The 21,149-nt window shown below is 37.2% G+C and overlaps 1 protein-coding gene and 1 pseudogene across 1 annotated transcript; both read right to left on the bottom strand.

Moving 5' to 3' along the window:
• Positions 1-7,371: 7,371 nt before the first annotated feature.
• On the bottom strand, positions 7,372-8,797 carry LOC138990918 (tetraspanin-13 pseudogene; annotated as a pseudogene).
• A 6,578-nt stretch (positions 8,798-15,375) lies between these two features.
• LOC102283109 (olfactory receptor 52P1) lies at positions 15,376-16,358 on the bottom strand. The gene is given in 2 exon segments (XM_005896287.2): positions 15,376-15,815; positions 15,818-16,358. Coding segments are annotated over 2 exon segments (963 nt in total). The 5' UTR covers positions 16,341-16,358.
• Between the last annotated feature and the right edge of the window lie 4,791 nt (positions 16,359-21,149).

Here is a 21,149-nt window from a genome sequence, read left to right as displayed (position 1 = left end):
TAAAATGTCTATGCTTTCAAGATTAGTGCTGATGATGGTGATGATAGAGATATAAATATGCATTGGCATCTTTTATTGTACAGGTACTTACTGGGAATTTTGAATCTGGAACTCTATGATCTTTGGTTTTGGAAATTTTCTTCTGTTAACTTTGGATTATTTCTTCCCAACTGCGGTCCTTGTTATTTTCTTATATTTATTTTTAGCCAGATACTGTCTATTCTGTTTTATTTTTTTTTTTCTGCTGGTTTCTTTAAAAAAATTTCCCCTTGAACCTCATCTCTCTATTTTTTTTGGCTTTTTTTCTTAAAATTCATCAATCATATCTTCCAAATATATTAGCATTTTTAAAGTCTGATCTTAAATCTATTTGACCTTATTTTCCTGAAATTTGTAAATTGACAATAATATATAATTATACATATATATTACACAAATGTGTGCTTTATATATATTATTTTATATTGTAGAAGTTTCAATGTTTTATTTTTATATCTTTTTGTAATCTTTTACTTTGGAGTTATTTCTCAAATGTATGGTAACCCTTGGCTAGACTATTACTTTACACTTATGTGTGTTAGTCACTCAGTTGTGTCCGACTCTTTGTGACCCCATGGACTGTAGCCCACCAGGCTCCTCTGTCTATGGAATTCTGAAGGCAAGAACCCTGGAGTGGGTTGCAGGGACTTCCCTGGTAGCTCAGCTTGTAAAGAATCCACCTGCAACAAGGGAGACCTGGGTTCCAATCCCTGGGTTGGGAAGATTCCCTGGAGGAAGGCATGACAACCCACTCCAATATTCTTGCTTGGAAGAATCTCATAGACAGGGAAGCTTGGTGGGCTACAGTCCATGAGTTCCATGGGGTCACAAAGAGTTGGACATGACTGAACGACTAAGTACAGCACAGCAAGAGACTATAGGGACTTTCCATGTAGAGCTTAAGAATTGGCCTGTCAATGCAGAAGATGTGAGACACAGGTTCAAGCCCTAGGTCTGGAAGATACCCTGGAAGAGGGCACAGCAACCTATTCTTGTATTCTTGCCTGGAGAATCTCTTGGACAGAGGAGCCTGGTGGGATAAAGTCCATAGGGTCACAAAGAGCTGGACACAACTGAAGCGACTTATCACGTGCGTGTGCGTCTTTTTACACACACATAAGAGACTACAGAAAAGTAATTCAAAATTCCAGGTGATGAGTGAACCTCATCAATTGGTTTCATTTACTTTGAGTGCTCAAGTAGGGACCTCTGCCTCTTTTCGAGGCATTTTAGGTATCAGATTCAAAGTTAGTTTTTCTTTTTATTTCTCTGGGAAGGAAAAATACAATAATCTGTATCCTAAAGGATTATATAATTAGTTGCCTGTGTTTTTGGAGATAAGTAGTAGGCTACTGAAGATCTCACACTTGAATATGAATACTGGATCCAGCCTTCACATATTTAATGATGCTGATCTTTGACCTTTGTCACACTCTGTATATATGTATTCATCAGTTCAGTTCAGTTCAGTCTCTCAGTCATGTCCGACTCTTTGCAACCCCATGAATCGCAGCACGCCAGGCCTCCCTGTCCATCACCAGTTCCTGCAGTTGACCCAGACTCATGTCCATTGAGTCAGCGATGCCATCCAGCCATCTCATCCTCTGTCATCCCCTTCTCCTGCTGCCCCAATCCTCCCAGCATCAGAGTCTTTTCCAATGAGTCAGCTCTTCACATGAGGTGGCCAAAGTACTGGAGTATTCATAGAACATGTTAAAATTTCTTCCCAGGATAAATTTCCAGTCAGTGTAAGAGGAGAAGTAATATTTAGAATAATGTGTTAATCAGAGGTATCAAATATTTCCTTAGTCAGTTTTTCTGCCTGTGTCTTGGTTTTATTTTCATGTATTTGCACATAGGATGACAGATTAAATATTGCAAAAGGAAACTTTTTGGAAACGGTAAAGCAACATGGAATAAACATCTTCATAATAGAGTTCTTCAAAGACCTCTTCTTATGCCATTACAGAAATCTTAGAATCAAATAGGAGCAGGTAGAAATGAAAACTAAGTAAATATTGAGTTATATTAGGAAAATTTTCTAAAAGAAATTTACCATTTCTCTTAGATCTGAATCATGCTTATATTCCTCCAGACCAAAATAAGCAGAGCAGTGTTCTTTCTTGTTGCTGTTCACTATTTCCTACTCAAATCATACTAACATTTTTTGCTTTGTGAATTTGCGATCTTTTCTCCTTTGTTGACATTCACCTTGTCACAGCCAAAATAGCCTCTAGAATAACATTTTTTCAGTAAAATTCCAGTCTCTTGATCAGGTTAGAGTGCCAACCTCTAAGTTCATATAATATATATTTGTTATATACACATATATTTTCTAATTTCATATGATTAGCAAAGTACCAGACTTGTTTAAGGAATAGATTTGTTGATGAAATCAATTTTGTCACTATTTTACCTATAGGGTATTATGAAAATACTGTTATATCCTTAAATTATCCAGTTTAATAAAATTCTTAATTTTAGAACAATTTGTATTTTAAACCTGAAGTATATAGCAAGACACCTACTAAATATGACATGCCTGTAAGTATTTTTCAAAGAATGAACAGGTTAATGAATTAGACTTTTTATACTTTAAGCATTATTAAATTAAACACTGTGGTCTAAATATTTTTACTTGGAAAACACAAAGGAACCACCAGAAGAAATGAAACCATAATTTATAGCTCATAAATCACTAGATATTCTAAATTTCAAAGAAGACTCATCATAAAGAAAAGAAAATAATCTCAAGAAAGTAGAAAAAATAAGATAGTAGGCAAAAGAAAAATACATTGATTTGGTAAATAGGATCAATTATTTGGTAAATAGGATCAATGATACCATTTTGTTGTTGTTGTTGTTTAGCTGCTAAGTTGTGTTCAACTCTTTGCAACCCCATGGACTGCAGCATGCCAGGCCTCCTTGACCCTCACAATTATACTATAAATTTATCTTAATTCAGAGTCATTTTTAAAAACATGTGCATCACAATAAAAAAAGTGTATCAGAAAGAAAAACCATGCTCAAAGTAGGTAGAAATATTTTCATGCTGAACAGAAAACACCAAAATGGAAACATACAAATATTAATTTCAGACAAGTCAGAAATAAAAGCAAGAAAAATTTGGATCAAGTTCATATTTGGGAAAAATAAAAGAAGGTATAATGAAGTGCAAATAAGTTGCTGTACCAAACAGTTCCATTTCTAGGCTTGGCAAAGATTCTGCACAACCAGCACATTAGGGAGTACAGAAATAAGTTCTCTTACTCACCTTGTTGGTCCACAGTAGAAGTTTTAAAATGGTACAATTCCTGAAATTACATTGCAGCTTATTAGCTGATTCCCAATTATATTTTAACGTCATTGGTATTGCTTTGAAGTAGTAATCAAAAGGTTAACAAAAACCTTAAATTTTGCATTTTGAAAAAAAGAATACTTTGGATTTACAATTTTGCAGTTGTTTTTCCATGAATACCAAAATTGTCAACAACTGTCTTTCTGGCTTCCTGGTGGCTCAGATAGTAAAGAACCTGCCACGAATGCTTGAGACCTGAGTTCAGTCCTTGGTAGGGATGATTTCCTGGGGTTGCAAAAGAGCTGGACACGACTGAGCAACTAACACTTAACACTCTTTCAGTCAGGCTTGTAAAGGTACAATTCTTTGAATACATTCTGTTTTTCAAGTTACTTTCACAGAGGTACTGAAAGAAATAAAAACACTATAAAAATCGTACATATGTATATATATAAATATAAAAGTACCATTAAAATTGAAATTGATTTTTGATAAATATGGCTGTGTTATTCAGTTGCCCAGTCGTGTCATCTGCCACCACATGGGCTACAGCATGCCAGGCCTCCCTGTCCCTCACCACCTCCAGAGGTCTGCCCAAGTTCATGTCCATTGCATCGGTGATGTCAAATGTTTGGATAGTGTATACTATAATTGTTATTAATTGTTGCAAAAATGGTATCACTACTCATTTATTCTTAATACATTTGAACACTCAACTCTTAACTCCGTGTAATCAGTTAAAGAAATCAAGAAAAGTATAGGTATTTATGATTTAAAAACAAACAACAAATTTCAAAGTGCTGCATTCTGAAAATATCTTTCCTAAATACCAAATAAATATCCTATTTATACTTTTGTGCTTTTAAAGATATTTTTAATTACTAAAACTGATTTTCTTGTTATATAATAATTTTAGGTCCCATTTTCAACACATTTGCAGCACTGTCAGAGCTCCATTCTTATACCACACAATAACACATTTTCTAAAACAAATTGAAAATCATTCAAGTACATTATAATTTAATTTTTATTACAGGGAAAATTAATTAATATTATGCTCTGAATGTGGAAAGCACATATTGGAATAGTAACATTAACACATGAATATCATCCTTTATAAAGCACTATTTTGACATCATCTGTTATATATTTTTTCCTAAACCCTGTAGACAACAAGCTTGTTTTCTCACAGCTGCTGCTGCTAAGTTGCTTCAGTAGTGTCCGACTCTATGCGACTCCATAGACGACAGCCCACCAGGCTCCCCCTTCCTGGGATTCTCCAGGCAAGAACACTGGAGTGGGTTGCCATTTCCTTCTCAATGCATGAAAGTGAAAAGTGAAAGAGAAGTCACTCAGTCGTGTCCGACTCTCTCTGCGACCCCATGGACTACAGCCTACCAGGTTCCTCCGTCCATGAGATTTTCCAGGCAAGAGTACTGGAGTGGGGTGCCATTACCTTCTCAATAGTCATAACTACATCTCTCTAAAAATGAACCAATAAAAATTAGACTGTCATTTGAGAACAGTTAAGGGAGGGCAGTTAAAAGGCAAGAATATTCTGACCATAACAGAAATATTCTCTAACTCTCCCCCTATTTCTTCTTGTCATGGGGGTGATTTGTATCTGACTTCTACCACAACTGAACCAATCATTCCAATAGGAAATAAAATAGCTATTCATAATCAAGATGGGAATTTACATTGAAATGCAATCTGAGAATTGAAGAAATAAGCATTTTCCAACCTCCTAAATTCCCAGTACATTTCTGCCTTCAAACATAATTGATGAACTCAAAGCTACATTTCTGAAAAATATCATAAACAGTTCATATGCATTCAAAACCTCTCTCCACATTATCTTACTGCCCTAATAATTCTATCACTACTGCACTTTTTATTTCCTTAAATACCTTAGCTTCTGGATAGAAGAACAGTGAGCTGAATGTGATCTGGTCTAGGTGTTCAGAATCTTGATCAGAAACTATCACGCTTCTACAATATATGTACATGCGTAGTCCTCAACTTCTAAATCCCTTGATATCTGTACTATTGAATATGTATTTACAGAAAATCTGTGTCACATATGTCAAGGGATAATTCAGAAGATAAAAGACACAGATGCTTGTACAGCCATCAGGTTAACCTCATGGGAAAAAGAAAGGAACAAGCCTTCCACACTTAACTGCTGTATGATAATACTTAAATAAGTAAATTATTCCATATTTTGGCATCTATGAATATACTTGTGTATGTACATGTATTCAAAGGAGAGAAATTTAAATGAATTCAAACTAATTTTAGTAAAAGTGAATGTTTTTAGTATTTATTGCAGAGTATTGTCTTTCCATGGGAGGCATTCTGAGACAAAAGTCAAAAGCTCTCAAATAAGAATGTTTCAATTACTCAAATATCCATCAAACTTTTATTTTGTCATGTCTGTAAATAACATCATAGTGTACTTAGTGCCTTCCAAATCATATTAGGAAATGTGTAGAGGATAGATACCATTGGACTTGTTATTCAAGAAGTTTACTTTCAACTGAAGTAGATAATGCATATTATGGCATTCTAAAAGTCATCAAAAATTCAGGTTTGTCATGCATACATATTAAGTTAAGAATAATTAGATGCCTGAACCTTTATGTGATGATGATGACTATGAAAGAAGCAATAATTAAATTCAACAACTGATTCTAGTGGTATGGGTGCACAGTATTGTGAGTGTCACGAAAAGTCACAGAATTGTACATTTAAAATTGTACCTTTAAAATGCTTTAAAGAGCAAATTTTATATTATATGAGTTTTACAACATTTAAAAAAATGCCATATACCTCTCTTACTGTGTGCATGCTAAGTCGCCTTCAGTTGTGTCCAACTCTCTGTGGCCCCATGGACTGTAGCCCACCAGACTCCTCTGTCTATGGGATTCTCCAGGCAAGAGTATTGGAGTGGGTTGCCATGCCCTCCTCCAGGGATCTTCCCAACCCAGGCATCAAATCCATATGTCTTACATCTCTTGCCTTGGCAGACGGGTTCTTTACCACTAGCACCACCTGGGAAGCCCACCTCTCTTACTGAGATTAGGCTATTTTTTTTTTTTTCTTGGTTAAGCCTTCCCTAATTGTAGCAAGTTTTTAATTAATATTGAGATTTGTGAAAGATTGATTCTGACAATTACTTTTCCAGGTTATCCATTGTTTTATTAGAGACAGACTTTTATATTCCTACTTTGCTATTTTTATTGATGTCATTCACCATCTACTGGTTTTTATGTGAACATAAATATTCATTGTTCTGGGATAAGTATCCAGAGATTTAACTGCTAAGCTGAAATAGTTACAGGTTGTGATTTAAAGGAATTTCTAAAATATGTTCCAGAGTGGCTGTATCATTTTACATTCCCACCAGCAAAGTATTAATGTTTCAGTTTTTCCATATCCTTGCCTGAATTTCTTCTAAAGTTATACTTTATCCATTCTCATATTTGTGCATTCATATTCTGTTTTAATTTGTTTTGCCAAACATTTTTCATGTTGATAATATACAGAACCACAATACTATTTAAATTTCAAAGTATAGGAGATCACATTTAAATATGCTTGGATTTGACAAGCTGCTGTGACAATACTGAGAAATTTCATAAGAAGGGTATTTAGAATTTGTAAGATAATCAAATATCATTTTACTACATGGGCCAATGCATTAATAGTAACTTTTTAAAAAGGCAATCTTTGGGACTTCAAATTATTATAAAACAATACCAAGATTATATATAGATACGCTTTCTGAATTTCTCAAACTCATTTCATTTCAAGGCTGAAGGTAAATGTTACACATTAGGACATTCAGGAAATCATTTCTCCTTTGCACTTACCTTAAAAATCAAAACCTAAACCATACTTTCCTAAAGACATGACTATCTCTAGACTACATTAGTGTGATCAGAAAGACTACTAGAACTAACATCACTTTTATATTAACAATATTCACCACATCACTTCTTTCCTAAAAGGACAAAAAACTGGGAGTTTAGATTTCCTTGTTGGACTTATAATAATCTCATACTTTCTGGCTTTAATAAACTTCAACTCTTTTTCCAGTGAGAACTAGCTATACAGCACAGTGCCACATAACAATTATTCCAGTGAGATGTACATTAAGAGTCACAATATGATCAACACAACAGTGCCTTACAAAGTTTTTCTGCAGGTAAAAATGCTAAGAAAGGCCACAGTAGACAGTGCCAGACACTGTGAAAACCAGTAGATTACAGCTACCACTGAGGTTCAGAGGAGACCACAAGTTTCAGATTTGTTTCAGCAATGGAAAAAGAAAAACATTTAGAGAAACATAAAATATATAATTCCACTGTCAATAATGTAATTTTTCAGGTACTGTTTCCTTAAACAGGCAAATGAGCTTAACTTAGAGGAAATGTACAAGATCAGCATAGGAAAGATGTTCCTTGTTTTCTCATCAAAGGAATGCGCTGGGATTAGTACGAGGGTCTTTCTGGTTCCTGTATCTGTAGGTCAGCCAAACACCCAGGATCTCTGTAAAACTGAAGAAGAGGCCAATGCCACCGACAAATCTCAAAACCTCTCCAGCGTATCTTCCTATTATCGGAGCACAGGGTGAGCACGGGTGGCTGCTTTTCACACAGCTTGCCAGACAGGTATCATTCGGGTTAAAACTTGAACCCACAGCAGTTTAAATTTCTCTGGATGTCATCCCGAGCACTTGCTGTATTGTTCCAACCAACTTCCAGGAGCTGAGCCTGTTGCTCCTGGTTCAGGCTAAACAAGCACATGATACTGAAAACTGGACAATGAATACAAGCAAGAGAATAATCATGTAAAAAAGCAACACCTGATGGTGTTTCACAGCTCCAATCAGCCCCACTAATGCGATCAGGAACAAGAAGATGCCAACTGCGATGACCACGCCGACCACACGGAGACTGGAAATCAACCCGCCGATGCCCCATGCAGCAATTCCAATCAGAAGCAGGCTAACCAATGTGTAGAGTAGGTTGAGCGCGCACAGGCAGTTCTTGGAACACGCGAAGCCCCCAAAACCATCTTGAAGCCTGTGGTTCCAACTGCAGGTAAAATCTGGCTCGGCGGAGCCTCCAGACAGCCTCTTTGTCCTTGCCTTCAGGGCCTAGCCAAAGCGAGGCCGCAGCCGGGCTGCGAGTGTGGAGCCCAAGGCTTGGGCTGGGGCTGCAGTCTTGTGCGCTGCGCGCTCAGCTCCAACCCGCTGTGGAACCTGCGGCCCATTTTTGTAGATTTTATCACTGAAAGTTTTGTTTGTATTTTCTGTCCAGTTACTAATTTTGTTTTTGTTTTTGTTTTCTGCATTTGAGAAATAAATACTGTACCTTAGAGCTGTTGGTTATTGTTTTCTGCATGAACTAATCAAGATACGATGCTCATCTTCTTCAGATCTTCTGCAGGCATTTTGACCTTTCTAACCCCTTGTTCTTCAGTTACTGAAAAAGTGAAAGTTGCTCAGTCCTGTCCAGCTCTTTGTGACCACATGGACTATACAGTCCATGGAATTCTCTAGGAAAGAATACTAGAATGGGTAGCCTTTCCCTTCTCCAGGGAATCTTCCCAACCCAGGATCAAACCCAGGTCTCCTGCATTGAAGGCAAATTCTTTACCAGCTGAGCCACAAGGGAAGCCCTCAGTTACTGAAAAGACCTGTTTAAAGATCCAACTTTAATTTCACTGTGAATTTCCTAATTTTGCTTGGTTCTGTTAAATTCTGTGTGTATGTATATACGCATATGTGTCCATAATGATATTAAGCACATGCAAATTGAGTCATTTTATATTTTTGTGTTGAAGTACTACTGTAATCATTATGAAATGCTGCAGTTTATCACTTCTAATATTTATTATGTTAAAATCTACTTTGTTATTATAGGTAGAACACAAGTTCTTTTTGTATTTATATACACATGATGTCTCTTAAAATCATATATTTTTATCAAGATATTTTCTAAACTTTTATTTCATATTCTTTCAGTTTGATTGCTAAGTCAACTTACATTATGTAGTTTCTGACCTTTTTCAAGTTTACTATGTTTCTATCATCTTAGTTTAGTTTCCTCTGTTCTCTTTTTCCTTTGTTCCTCTTGCCATTTTAGACCAGTAAAATAGGTGTTATTATTGTTATTGTGTTTTTCTCCAGTGGTAGTTTTTGTTAGGAGAAGGCAATGGCACCCCACTCCAGTACTCTTGCCTGGAAAACCCCAAGGACAGAGGAGCCTGGTAGGCTGCATTCCATGGGGTTGCTAAGAGTCGGACACGACTGAGTGACTTCTCTTTCACTTTTCACTTTCATGCATTGGAGAAGGAAATGGCAACCCACTCCAGTGTTTTTGCCTGGAGAATCCCAGGGACAAGGGAGCCTGGTGGGCTGCCGTCTATGGGGTCGCACAGAGTCGGACATGACTGAAGCGACTTAGCAGCAGCAGCTGTTTTTGTTATGCGTCCCTTTACTTTTCTGTAGTGGTTAACATAGGTATCACTTTGTACTTTACCTCTCAATGTCTAAGGTGCTCAAAGTAGCACATTTATCACTGTAATAATATAAGAACCTTACTAGACTTTGACTCAATAACTCCTTTCCTGCTCTTGCTGTTTATTGCTATATATTTTACCTCTATGTATGTTTAGACCTTACATATTATTTTCCTATTTAAAAGAGTAAATATTTGTCATTAATATCCTCAGCTTTTTCTTTCTAGTGGTTTAATTTCTGTAGTTCTTTCTTCCATTAGTAATCATTACTCTACATTCTGAATAGCATAATTTATGTAAATAAGTATTTATTTTTGATTTATATTTTCATTGGATTAGAATTCTAAGATAGAAATTGTTTTTCAGCACTTCAAAAATATAATTTCATGTCTTCTGGCTTCAATGGTGTCTTTTGCAAAGTTGACTGCATGTATAAAGGCTACTATATTAAAGGTAGTGCGTAGAGATTATTATTCTGCAAGCTCACTTCTTTGTTTATATTCTAAATAAAATATCCCTTGTTTCATAAGAACATGCCCATGTGTGTGTATGTGTGTATGTGAGAGATGTTTATCATAAAACTATTCCTGGTGACAGAGAGATTGGAAAAAATTAGATATTAATAATCAGATAATAACTTTTCAGTTGCATGTTATGAAAGTCTATAAAATAATTAGAAGCAAAAAGTGAAATATGAATTACATAAACACATTTAAAATGATTGAGTTAAAAGTAAGCAATATAATACTTAACACAATATGATGAATACAAGTTTCTAAAGTAAGCATTCAGTAAATGACTTTATATTCATGTATCTGAGGACGTATGTCAAACACAGTTTAGCGGATTCCAGTGATTGACAGGCCTAAGGATTAGAAGTGAAATTGGAGCATAAAAGTAAAAACAAAAAAAGCAAAACAAGAAATAGATCAGAAAACATGCAGTTTGTGTACCATTAAGAAAAAGATACCATGAAACTTACTTCACCTTGAACTTGCAACTGAGCTTCAATAAATTTATTAATGAGTTAATCAGTTTTGGAGTCACTAGCATACATTGAAGCTTATGGCCATTTATACTGGAAGACCTAAGGAAAGAGTGAAAAAAAAACCTAAGTCCAGGGATGTCCTAGTATAAAGAAACCCAGAAAAAAATAAAGGGCCAAAGGATGATCAGAAGTGTTCCATGAGAGTGAAGAGTAAGTTTGAATGTGTGGTATGATCCAGAAGTCAAGCAAAGAAAATGTTTCTAGACGAAGGGACAAATCAGTTATATTTAGGATTGTTGAGAAGTAGATTATAATTGACATAGAGGTGAAAGTACTAGATTTAATGACATGAGAGTAATATGTGAAATTGACAAATGCTATTTCAGTGAAATGTTCAGAGGTAAGTTATTCTGGAGAAAGCCAGAGGTGGCTAAGAATTATTCTGTGATGAGTAGGTAGAGAGAATGAACATTGGCAATCTTTCATTAAATTTTGCTTTCAAGATAAACTATTAAAATAGGGTGATTTTGTGATGAAAGATTGCTTTGTGCCTTTAAGAAATGAAAAACAAAGAGATATATCAAAAAATAGAAATTAGTGTAAACTAACAACATTGGGGAAAGTATTGTGAAATCTTGAAACTGGGCAGGAAGAATTAATGCTGAAATCTTTGCTATGATACCTGTGACAAGTCTATAAAAGTAAAATTATTCATTGTCACTCAACTTCATATTAATTTAAAAGATCCAGAATATTATACAGAAAATGTTTAAGTCAATTAATCTCATTTTCAGCTCAATGGAAGAAAAGCAACCACTGCTCTCCATAACCCTATGTACTCATAGAAATACATTTATTATAATATTTTATAAATTTCATTATTGTACTTCTCCCTCCAAAATGTGCATTCTTTGAAAGCCCTCTTAAATAAAGGAGACAACTCATTAGGTGGGAATGAAGCAAATATAAGTAAGACTCATGCAAAGAGAGACCTGGTCAGATATCAGGTCACTATGTTTCTCGTAAGACAAGCAGAGGCTTACAATTCATTATATTATTGACCTCATGGTAAACTCTCTATTTCATCTTTAAGATATCATTGAGAAAACAGAGAACTTTGGTGAAAAACAAGAATGTACAGTACATTTTGTTCAGAGTTAAATCACAGTTATTAAATTGAAATTTCTTTCACAAGTGAAAACAGTAATTTCAGTCATCTTGCCCCAGACCATTGGTTTCTGTAGATATATGTTTCAAGATGACTGTTCAGTTTCCTATTCATATTTTTCTTTCCTGTAAACTGATGTTATTGAGACTTGAATTACAGGGAGAACTCATGTGGAGGGTGAGGTCACATGAAATTTACTTGATATCCTGCAAAAATATCATGGAGATGGACATTCAAATTTAGAGTTGCTTAATAACCAGATTTTGTTAAAAAAATTAACAAACAGAAATTTCAATTATATGGAGTTTGGAGTTCAGAAAGGGAAGCTTTCACAGATTATAGCCCAACAGGAAGAAAGACCTTTATTCTTTCAGGCAAGGATTCAGCTAATAAAAACCATGAAGCCTTGGTTCACTATGGCCATCCCAACTTTCTTTCTCCTGCTGCAAAATAGTTCTTTCCTTAATATCCCAAATACTCATATGTCTCAGTAGGGTTTCAGAGCCCAGACTGCAATTCCTGGTGATTGCAAATAGACTTATCTGTACTGGAAACATACCTGCCAGTCTGTTTGCTTCAGGTCAATAGTATTGACGTTTCAAAAAATGTCTAGTCTTATTGCACTCAGTTTCAAGTATTTTTTATTATTTTTCTGTGGACCTCATTGAGGTTTTCTTTTTGATCTAATATCATTTTTTTTTTTCAGAACATGAAGGAAAACATTGTAGACTTAGAAGAAAAGATAGGATAGTGCAGTATCAAGGAAGTCAATAGCAGACAGATGGTGGAGAAGTACATTGGTCAATAATACAACTTGTTGAAAAGTAGTCCAATTAGACAAGATACTGTTGACTTTGATGACCCACACTCACTGGAAACTTCAACCTGCAGTTGAAGCCAGATTATAATGGGAGGAAGAGATAGGAAGCAAGAAAGCAGAAATGATTAGTTCCAAATATATTTATCAAAAACTTGCATAAAAAGAAAAGTCACAAGGTTTATGGTATTAGATATAAAAGTCAGTAAGTTCAAGCACATTGTGAACACAAGAAATAGAGAAAGTGAGTGATGGTCTGAGCTCCCAAGAGCATAGTTTGAGAACTTTGCTTGATCATAAAAATATATTAGTAATAAACAAATACAATAATATGAGAAAATAATGACTGTAGATGTCAAAAGATTGGAATTTGAGATAGTTTGTTTCTACGGTGATAGTGAGATAGTGTTAGTCGTTCAGTCGTGTCCAATTCTTTTGCACCCCTACGGACAGTAGGCTGCCAGGCTCCTCTGTCCATGGAATTCTTCAGGCAAGAATATTGGAATGGGTTGCCATGCCCTCCTCTAGGGATCTTCTCTACTCTAGATCGAACCCGGTCTCCTGCATGACAGGCAGATTCTTTACCATCTGAGCCACCAGGGAAGTCCAGTTTACTTCTAATGCTTTCATTTTTCCTTATGGAATAGAAATTAATGGAATATGGAAGCCATGAAAGGCAGGAGGTACATAACAAATTTAGTATGATAAAAAATTTATTGCTATAAACCATGTAATAGGTAAAGCATAGTTATGTAATGAGATACCAGTTAAAATCTGAAATTATGAGCACATGGTGCTTGAAATCTGCCCATCCTTATACTTTCTTCAGAAGTGCTCCATACTGGGAGTATAGCAACACATGACACAGAGCACAGACTTGTTCCGGAGTTGGTGTTGTAGGGCTTGTGTGCCAGTATGCTGGTCATTTTGAAGGACAAAATAGAAATTTAGTTGAGGAACCATGGTGTTAAGAATTGTACACAATTCTTAAAAATCTGTTAACATTTCTGTTTGAGGACTATAATTTAAAAAAAAATTAAAATCAGTGCCACTCCACGCAATGGCAATCTTCCTATAGAACAGTGTAATGATTACCTTTCCTCTGAAAAATAGTGTTTGATGTATTTTATTCCCATCTATGTGAAGTATCAGAATTATTCATATTCATGAGAATGGAAGCTTTAAAAGCTCATCTTAGTTTTACCACCTTGAGACTGATATGGGAAAATCTGTTAATTACAACAGGGAATTTTGTGTCTCTTCTACCTAACAGTGTAAGATGGCAAACAGATAATGACAAGCAGACAATGAGAACCATCGATAAATTCACAGTTGAAAATTAATTTGTCAGTTAAATGAAATGTGTCAAGCTGATTGTCTGAGGCTATTCTTTTTGGAAAGCAGAAGAGTTAGGTTGTACAGTAACAATTTCAAGCCCAGTTTTAAAGATGCGATTAAGACCTTTCCACTACATTGTGTTAGCTAAGACTGAAAGATTAAGATCCACTTGGGACTTTTTTTTTTCCTTCTATATAAATGTATGAATGAAAGGCTGAGACTTCCTATCCCAACTAGTTTGAGCAAGTGACTATCCTGACTCCTAGGTTCGGAGTTACGAGTCAGTGATCTCTGGAAGGACCTCTTAATTACATGAATGCATAATAATATTTAGAAACCTTAGACCCAGAATAATTTCCAGGTCACTCGGACTTAGGTTGGATCCCTAGAGGCTGGAGTCAGAAGTTTAGAAACAGCTCTCCCTTACCTATGCTGTGCCCTCATCCATGAAGGTCTTACTGTTTTAGGAGTCTAGGTTTCAAGCCCTTGATCTGCCACTTGCTAAAATTGAGAATATTGGTTAGACTTTTTCTCTTTCTGCCTTCAAGTTCTAATGGAGAAATATAGCATTAATGCAAAAGTGCGTAAGTCCCTTGTAGTTCTAATTTCTTTAACTGTGTATGGTCCTATTATTTGATCTTTCTGATGGTAATGAAGGTGAAAGTGAAGTCGCTCAGTCGTGTCCGACTGTTTTGCGACCCATGGACTGTAGCCTACCAGGCTCCTCTGTCCGTGGGATTTCCAGGCAACAATACTGGAGTGGGTTGCCATTTCCTTCTCCAGGAGATCTTCCCAACCCAGGGGTTGAACCTGATTCTCCTGCATTGTAGGCAGATGCTTTACCATCTGAGCTACCAGGGAAGTCTGGTAATATAGCTGCAATAATATAAGGCTAAAAATCCATGCCCACAGAACTGGGAGAGGGCCAGGTAGTGAGGAAAGTTCCAGTGACTATGCCAAAGCTCCTCTAACCAAGTTTGGAAGCATCTCACTATGTTATACTTCCTTGGATGAAAATTAAGAATGATGAACCAACTTTACTTTCACTGTGATTTCTTATGCTTTGGAATGGTCTAGAAAATACTTTGACCCAACATAACCTTCTTTAAACCTCTGTGCAAGTATCAAACACTAAGGACAGTTTAATCTTGAAAAGCTTATTACCATATGGACTAAGTCCCTTCTATACTCCTAGATCACTCCGGTGCCTTGAGCCCAGTTCCCTGCCCCTTTGAAACACCCTGACAACTCTTTTTCCGAATTTCTTTGGTCTTAACTCCATATACCATAGGGTTAAGAGCAGGTGGAAAGAGCAGATACACATTGGCCAAAATAATATGAGTGTGGAGTGGAACATGGTGACCAAGCGATGTGTAAAAAAAAGAGAAGAGGGCAGGTGTATAAGAGATTAGGATGACACAGACATGAGAACCACAGGTCCCTAGGGCCTTGGACCGAGCTTCATGAGATGAGAGGCGAAGGACAGCTCGTGCAATGAGGAAATAGGAAAGACCAATGCAAAACAAGTCCACCCCAATGACCAGAAGTGCTGCCGTCAGCCCATAAACACGATTAGGCCTGGTGTCTCCACAGGCTAGCTTCACTACAGCCATGTGTTCACAGTAGGTGTGGGGATCACATGGCTTTGGCAGAAGCTCAAGCGCTGAATGAGGAAGGGGCATGGGAGCATGAGAATGGAACCTCGCACCATAGCTACCACGCCGATGCGGACAATGATGGTGTCAGTGAGGACAGTGGTATAGCGGAGTGGGTGGCAAATGGCCACATAACGATCAAAGGCCATGGCCAGCAACACAGTGGATTCCATCATGCAGAAAGCATGAATGAAGAACATCTGTGCCAGGCATGCAGAGGCAGACATGTGTCCAGCTCCACACCAGAGGATGGCCAGCAGCTTGGGGACTGTGGAGAAAGAGGCAGCCAAGTCAATGGTTGAAAGCATACACAGGAACAAGTACATAGGCTTGTGCAGGGCTGGTTCAGTGGCAATGACCACCAGGATGGTTATGTTACCCACAATTGTGGCTGTGCCCAGGAGGCACACAGGGAGTGAGAGCCACAGGTGGAACTCTTCCAGACCTGGGATGCCCATGAGTATGAAAACAGAAGAGTCCAGGAAAGTATGATTAGGAGACACCATGGTCTGGCCAAGAGTACTAGGCAACTTCTTGGGTCAAAAACCTCCTACAGCATTACAGCACCTAAGGAAACAACACAGAACAGGGATATGAATCAGCTAGAGTCACATTTCTCTTTCTTACACCACATTTGTACTTAACAGAATACAAGCGAAGTAAACTCTCCTATTCCTTAATAGACCAGACACTGCATGTGCATAGTCACAGGATGAGAAAAATCAGGGAAGAAACTTTTTATTTTGGGCTTCACAGGATATCATTCCTTACAATGTGGATGAATTTAAGAGATAATGCACCAGATAGCCCAAATGTGCAGAACAAGATCAACTGTTGTTTGTTCTCATAAACATAGGGATTAAGAGGAGAGAAGGTTGGTGACAAGCACTATTCTATCAACAGGTCAAGATCAATAAATACATGACCTCCACAGAAGGTGGATAAATATGGCTTATTCCATTAGGTATTTATGTAGAGTATTGTTGGACACACTGTCCCATGATCTTATATCCGAGGGGGCAGAGACAGCAAAGATCTAATGTTCTGATCTATTTAACTTAGGATCTTTTCATTCCTAAATTAAAACTGATTGAGGTAAAAGTTTTTACTGTTCCAAAAGTGTGAACATTATTTATGTGCTTTGAGCTCTCTAGATCTCCACCAAATATTCAAGTGACAGTATATTCTAGATTTTTTCTTTTGCCTTCTCTCATTTTTTAAGAGAGGCAGGAATATTTTAGAGATACAGAATCTTAGAATTTTTAAAGCTGGAAGGGTGCTCACAAGAGAAAAAAAAAGAGCTTGGGACCCATATAACTGGGAACAAATCTCTTACTGACACTATTGCCTTGGACAAGCCAATTTTCCTCTAAGACCAGATTTCCATTTCTGGTCTGGAATATGGTAATAATACTTTGTAAGGATGTTGAAATGCAAACACCACCTTGTACAGTGTGTGGCTCATAGAAGGTGTTCAGTAAACAATGTCATTTGCTGTTACCATTGCTTTCATATTAATAGGTCAGTGACCTCATATCCTATTTTAACACAATTTCCTTAACCTGCTATTTATTAGAATCTAATCTTATCTTGAATATTTATTTATACAATAAGAATTAGAAGGTAAACCTACTGACAAAATACATATTCTTTAAAGTGTTTTCTGTATGATCTCTACAGTTAAATGATGATCATTCAGAGACTGGAAAACAGCTTCCCAGTCTGATCTCAACTACACTATATGTCCTCAGCTCTTACTTTTATGACACAGATATGCTCACTGAGCTAATGTGAAGGGCTCAACATGGATAGCAGAGCAGGATTCAGATTGTGAAAGCAGAAAACCTCTGCTCACAGCACCACCCAGCCACTTAGTTTATGCCAGACATCCCTATGGCTTTCGGTCTCTCACAAATTCACTCACCCTTAGCCCGGATGCTTAATTTGAGGACGGTTCTCTGAGTTTCCTTCCTACTTCTTAAGTCACTGACTTTCTGTCTTATGACTTTTTTCTTGTAGAAGTTGGACTTATCACATATTGCACATATCACCTGATTAGATTGGCTCATAATTTGATTGATGCAAGTGAACATGACCTGTAGTTCCTATAGTTTTCATCTAAGGGATCCCAAACTTTATGCGTACCACCACCTTCAGAAGGCCATGTCCTCCTATCATGTCACTCTCTCCCACTATCATCTCATCCAGCTCACGGAATAAACCCTGTCTCACACCATCTCTTACATAAAATATTTTACGATATTGGTAAATATTTGGGATCATTCTTAGTCACACCTCAGTTTGAATCTAGCCTTCTGACTAAATTTCTAATCCAATTCTTATTGTGACATTAAAGCCAATGCCCTCAGTAGATAAAAGTTCCAGCATCACCATTTGGCTAAACATAGGTTGGAGAAACTTTCCATGCCTGAAACTGCAGCACAAATCAAAGCCTGTCATTCTGTCTGTGTAAGAGCACAGCTAAACTGGGATACCTCTGGCAATTGTAAGACCATTGAACTGTTGTTGATCTCTGCAAAGTGTCACTACACACACATTCCTCTCAAGTGCTTAGTGAGTAATCAGTTCTTAGCAAATGTCTTGAATTTACTTCATAATGCCTCCCATTTCTCTGGTTTGACTAATAAGTCACTTGCTACTTACTTTGTTGAAGGCTCCCACTCAGCTTCCCTTTTCAACTAGAGGGATTAATGACAAATTAAAACTCCCATTTTAGGAAATCTGCTGAACAAATTCCAAATTAGATTACATAGAGTTGTTATTTAGCAAAATCCCTTTCCATACCTCTAAATCTCACTTTCTCTTCTTTGAAGTAAATTTCCATCACCGTCTACACAGGAAGATTTTTCTTGAGGGCTAAGAAACATCTTTCCTAGAATCTTTCCTAGCCCAAACTCACATAACTGCAGGACAGCAGAGAAGAGAAGGCACAACATTGTAGAAATATTCTCCGAAGATGGAAAGAACAGTACTAGTCTCCTGCCCTCAACTTTCTGAATACTGAGCCCAGAGGTTGCTGTGCTGATGAAATCTGTCTCTCAGTCCCACTTGGGAGTTAGGTGGATTGCATTGTGTTTAAGGCCAGAGCCATCTAGGGAGAATCTGTGTTTCCTAGGAAACAGAACATCCAAGCCTTTCTTTTCCAGATGATCAGATCAGATTTTAGAGGTGAAGCTAGAGGCTTTTGTTAAAGAGTCAGGAAGGAGTATTAATAGTCTGTATCGTTGAAATTCTTTCTCTATTTTTGTTTCATTTTCTTTCTAATTCTCCACCTCTCAGAGATGGGAATATTTATCTAAGGGCACCTAACATTTTTAACTTGCAGATACAAGCGCTGTGGTTATCTGACCTGGATCCCTGTTTCCAATGCAGCTCCATTTTCCAAGGATCCCAGGGTGGATATGCTTTCTCTTTCATGTCCCTGTTTATCCCAGAGTCATTCTGCCTTGTTTACTTTTTTTCCTGGGACTACACTGTTATAGAGGATTTACTGCACATGTCCCCAGACTGGTCACTGTTACATAGTTGCACAGTAATTGGCTTTGTTAGACATTTTTTTTTTTTTTTAACCTGTGCATGATGTAGCAAGCTAGTGATGGAATTCAAAAGGAAATTATACTGGTATCTAGGAGAAGGCAATGGAACCCCACTCCAGTACTCTTGCCTGGAAAATCCCATGGACGGAGGAGCCTGGTGGGCTGCAGTCCATGGGATCACTAAGAGTCAGACACGACTGAGTGACTTCTCTTCCATGCATTGGAGAAGGAAATGGCAACCCACTCCAGTATTCTTGCCTGGGGAATCCCAGGACGGGGAGCCTGGTGGGCTGTCATCTATGGGGTCGGACACAGAGTCGGACACGACTGAAGCGACTTAGCAGCAGCAGCAGCAGCAGGAGATGTGAATGCAGTTTTTCACCATATGAAGTAATTATATTAAAAAGTCATATACATTAAACATTACTAAACCTCTATCTCCTGTTGTTCTTTGCTGAGAATTTATCAACTGTGCTAATCTCAATGAAGACTTCCCAGGTGACTCAGTGGCAAAGAATCCTTCTGCCAGTGCAGGAGATGCTGATTCAGTCCCTGAGTCAAGAATATCCACTGGTGGAGGAAATGGCAACCCACTCTAGTATTCTTGCCTGGAAAAATCCAATGGACTGAAGAGTCTGGCAGGCTGAAGTCCATGGGATCACAAAAGAGTTAAACATGATTTAGTGGCTAAACAACAAATCTCAGTAAAACTGTACTGTTAGAGAGCTCATTTGCATTAAAACCACAATCCTATCTTCTCTGGGTCTAATTCACTCTTGGTAACAATACTCTCATATGTAAAGAGTTTATTTATTTGATATAACTTTACCACTCATAGAGTTTACTTACTATGCATCCCAAGTCTCTTGAAAAAATGTCTTAAACTTCTATTCCCAGTAAACCAGCCCCAGCCATCATCTAGGGCCTTATATTATGAGGGGATAGTCCAAGAATTATCTGTAGAATTATGGTCTCTATCCATAATTTACTGCAAAATTTGGTCTCCTTATCACCATTCTGAATGCTTCTCCTCTAGTCCCACCGTATTCAAACAGATCAATTTTCATTTGTAGACACTTCCCACAACTAGACTAGATCTATGTTCAATCAACTACATGCATGCTCTTGATCCTAGTTTTGGAGAGTCTCTCCAAAGTCAACAGTTTTCAAACTTGGTGTTCTTCAAAATTACCTGTAGCTCCTGTTAAGACACAGGTTGCCAGTCCATACCTCCAGAATTTCTGAATCACTAAATTTGGAGCAGGGTCCTAATGTGTGCCTTTCTTATGACTTCCCAATTAATGCAAATGTCACTGGTAAAGGAATCACACTTTAAGAAACACTGTTTTAAGAAAATGAACATTAAAAAAAATCTTTTGGTTGGATTTTCCTTATCAAATTGCTCTATGGTCTACACTTCTGGTGAGTACTATTGGACAATGTAGTTATCATAAACACCTTTAACATGTTACCTTAAAAACCTAGAGAAGAACAGGATTGTAGCAACTTTCCTTTCCTGAAACCTGCCTTGAATGTTCTCATCTGTCTATAGCTAAAAGTGCTTTAGAGAAACTTTCAATCCATTTCACTCCTTTTAGTTAAATGAAAAATAAAAATAAAACAAGGGAGAAATAAAGGTTTGCAATGCCTTTGTTCCCCCCAATCAAGTCTAGCTCTCAGCAAGATACAGAAAAAGTCCTGGGTGGTGCATTATATGGAGCTTACAGTAGTGCTATGATGTGTCAACTTGGATAATCT

The sequence above is a fragment of the Bos mutus genome, chromosome 15 (assembly GCF_027580195.1).
Source record: "Bos mutus isolate GX-2022 chromosome 15, NWIPB_WYAK_1.1, whole genome shotgun sequence".
In the NCBI taxonomy this organism is placed as follows: Eukaryota; Metazoa; Chordata; class Mammalia; order Artiodactyla; family Bovidae; genus Bos; species Bos mutus.
This window is presented reverse-complemented; position numbering and strand designations above follow the sequence as displayed.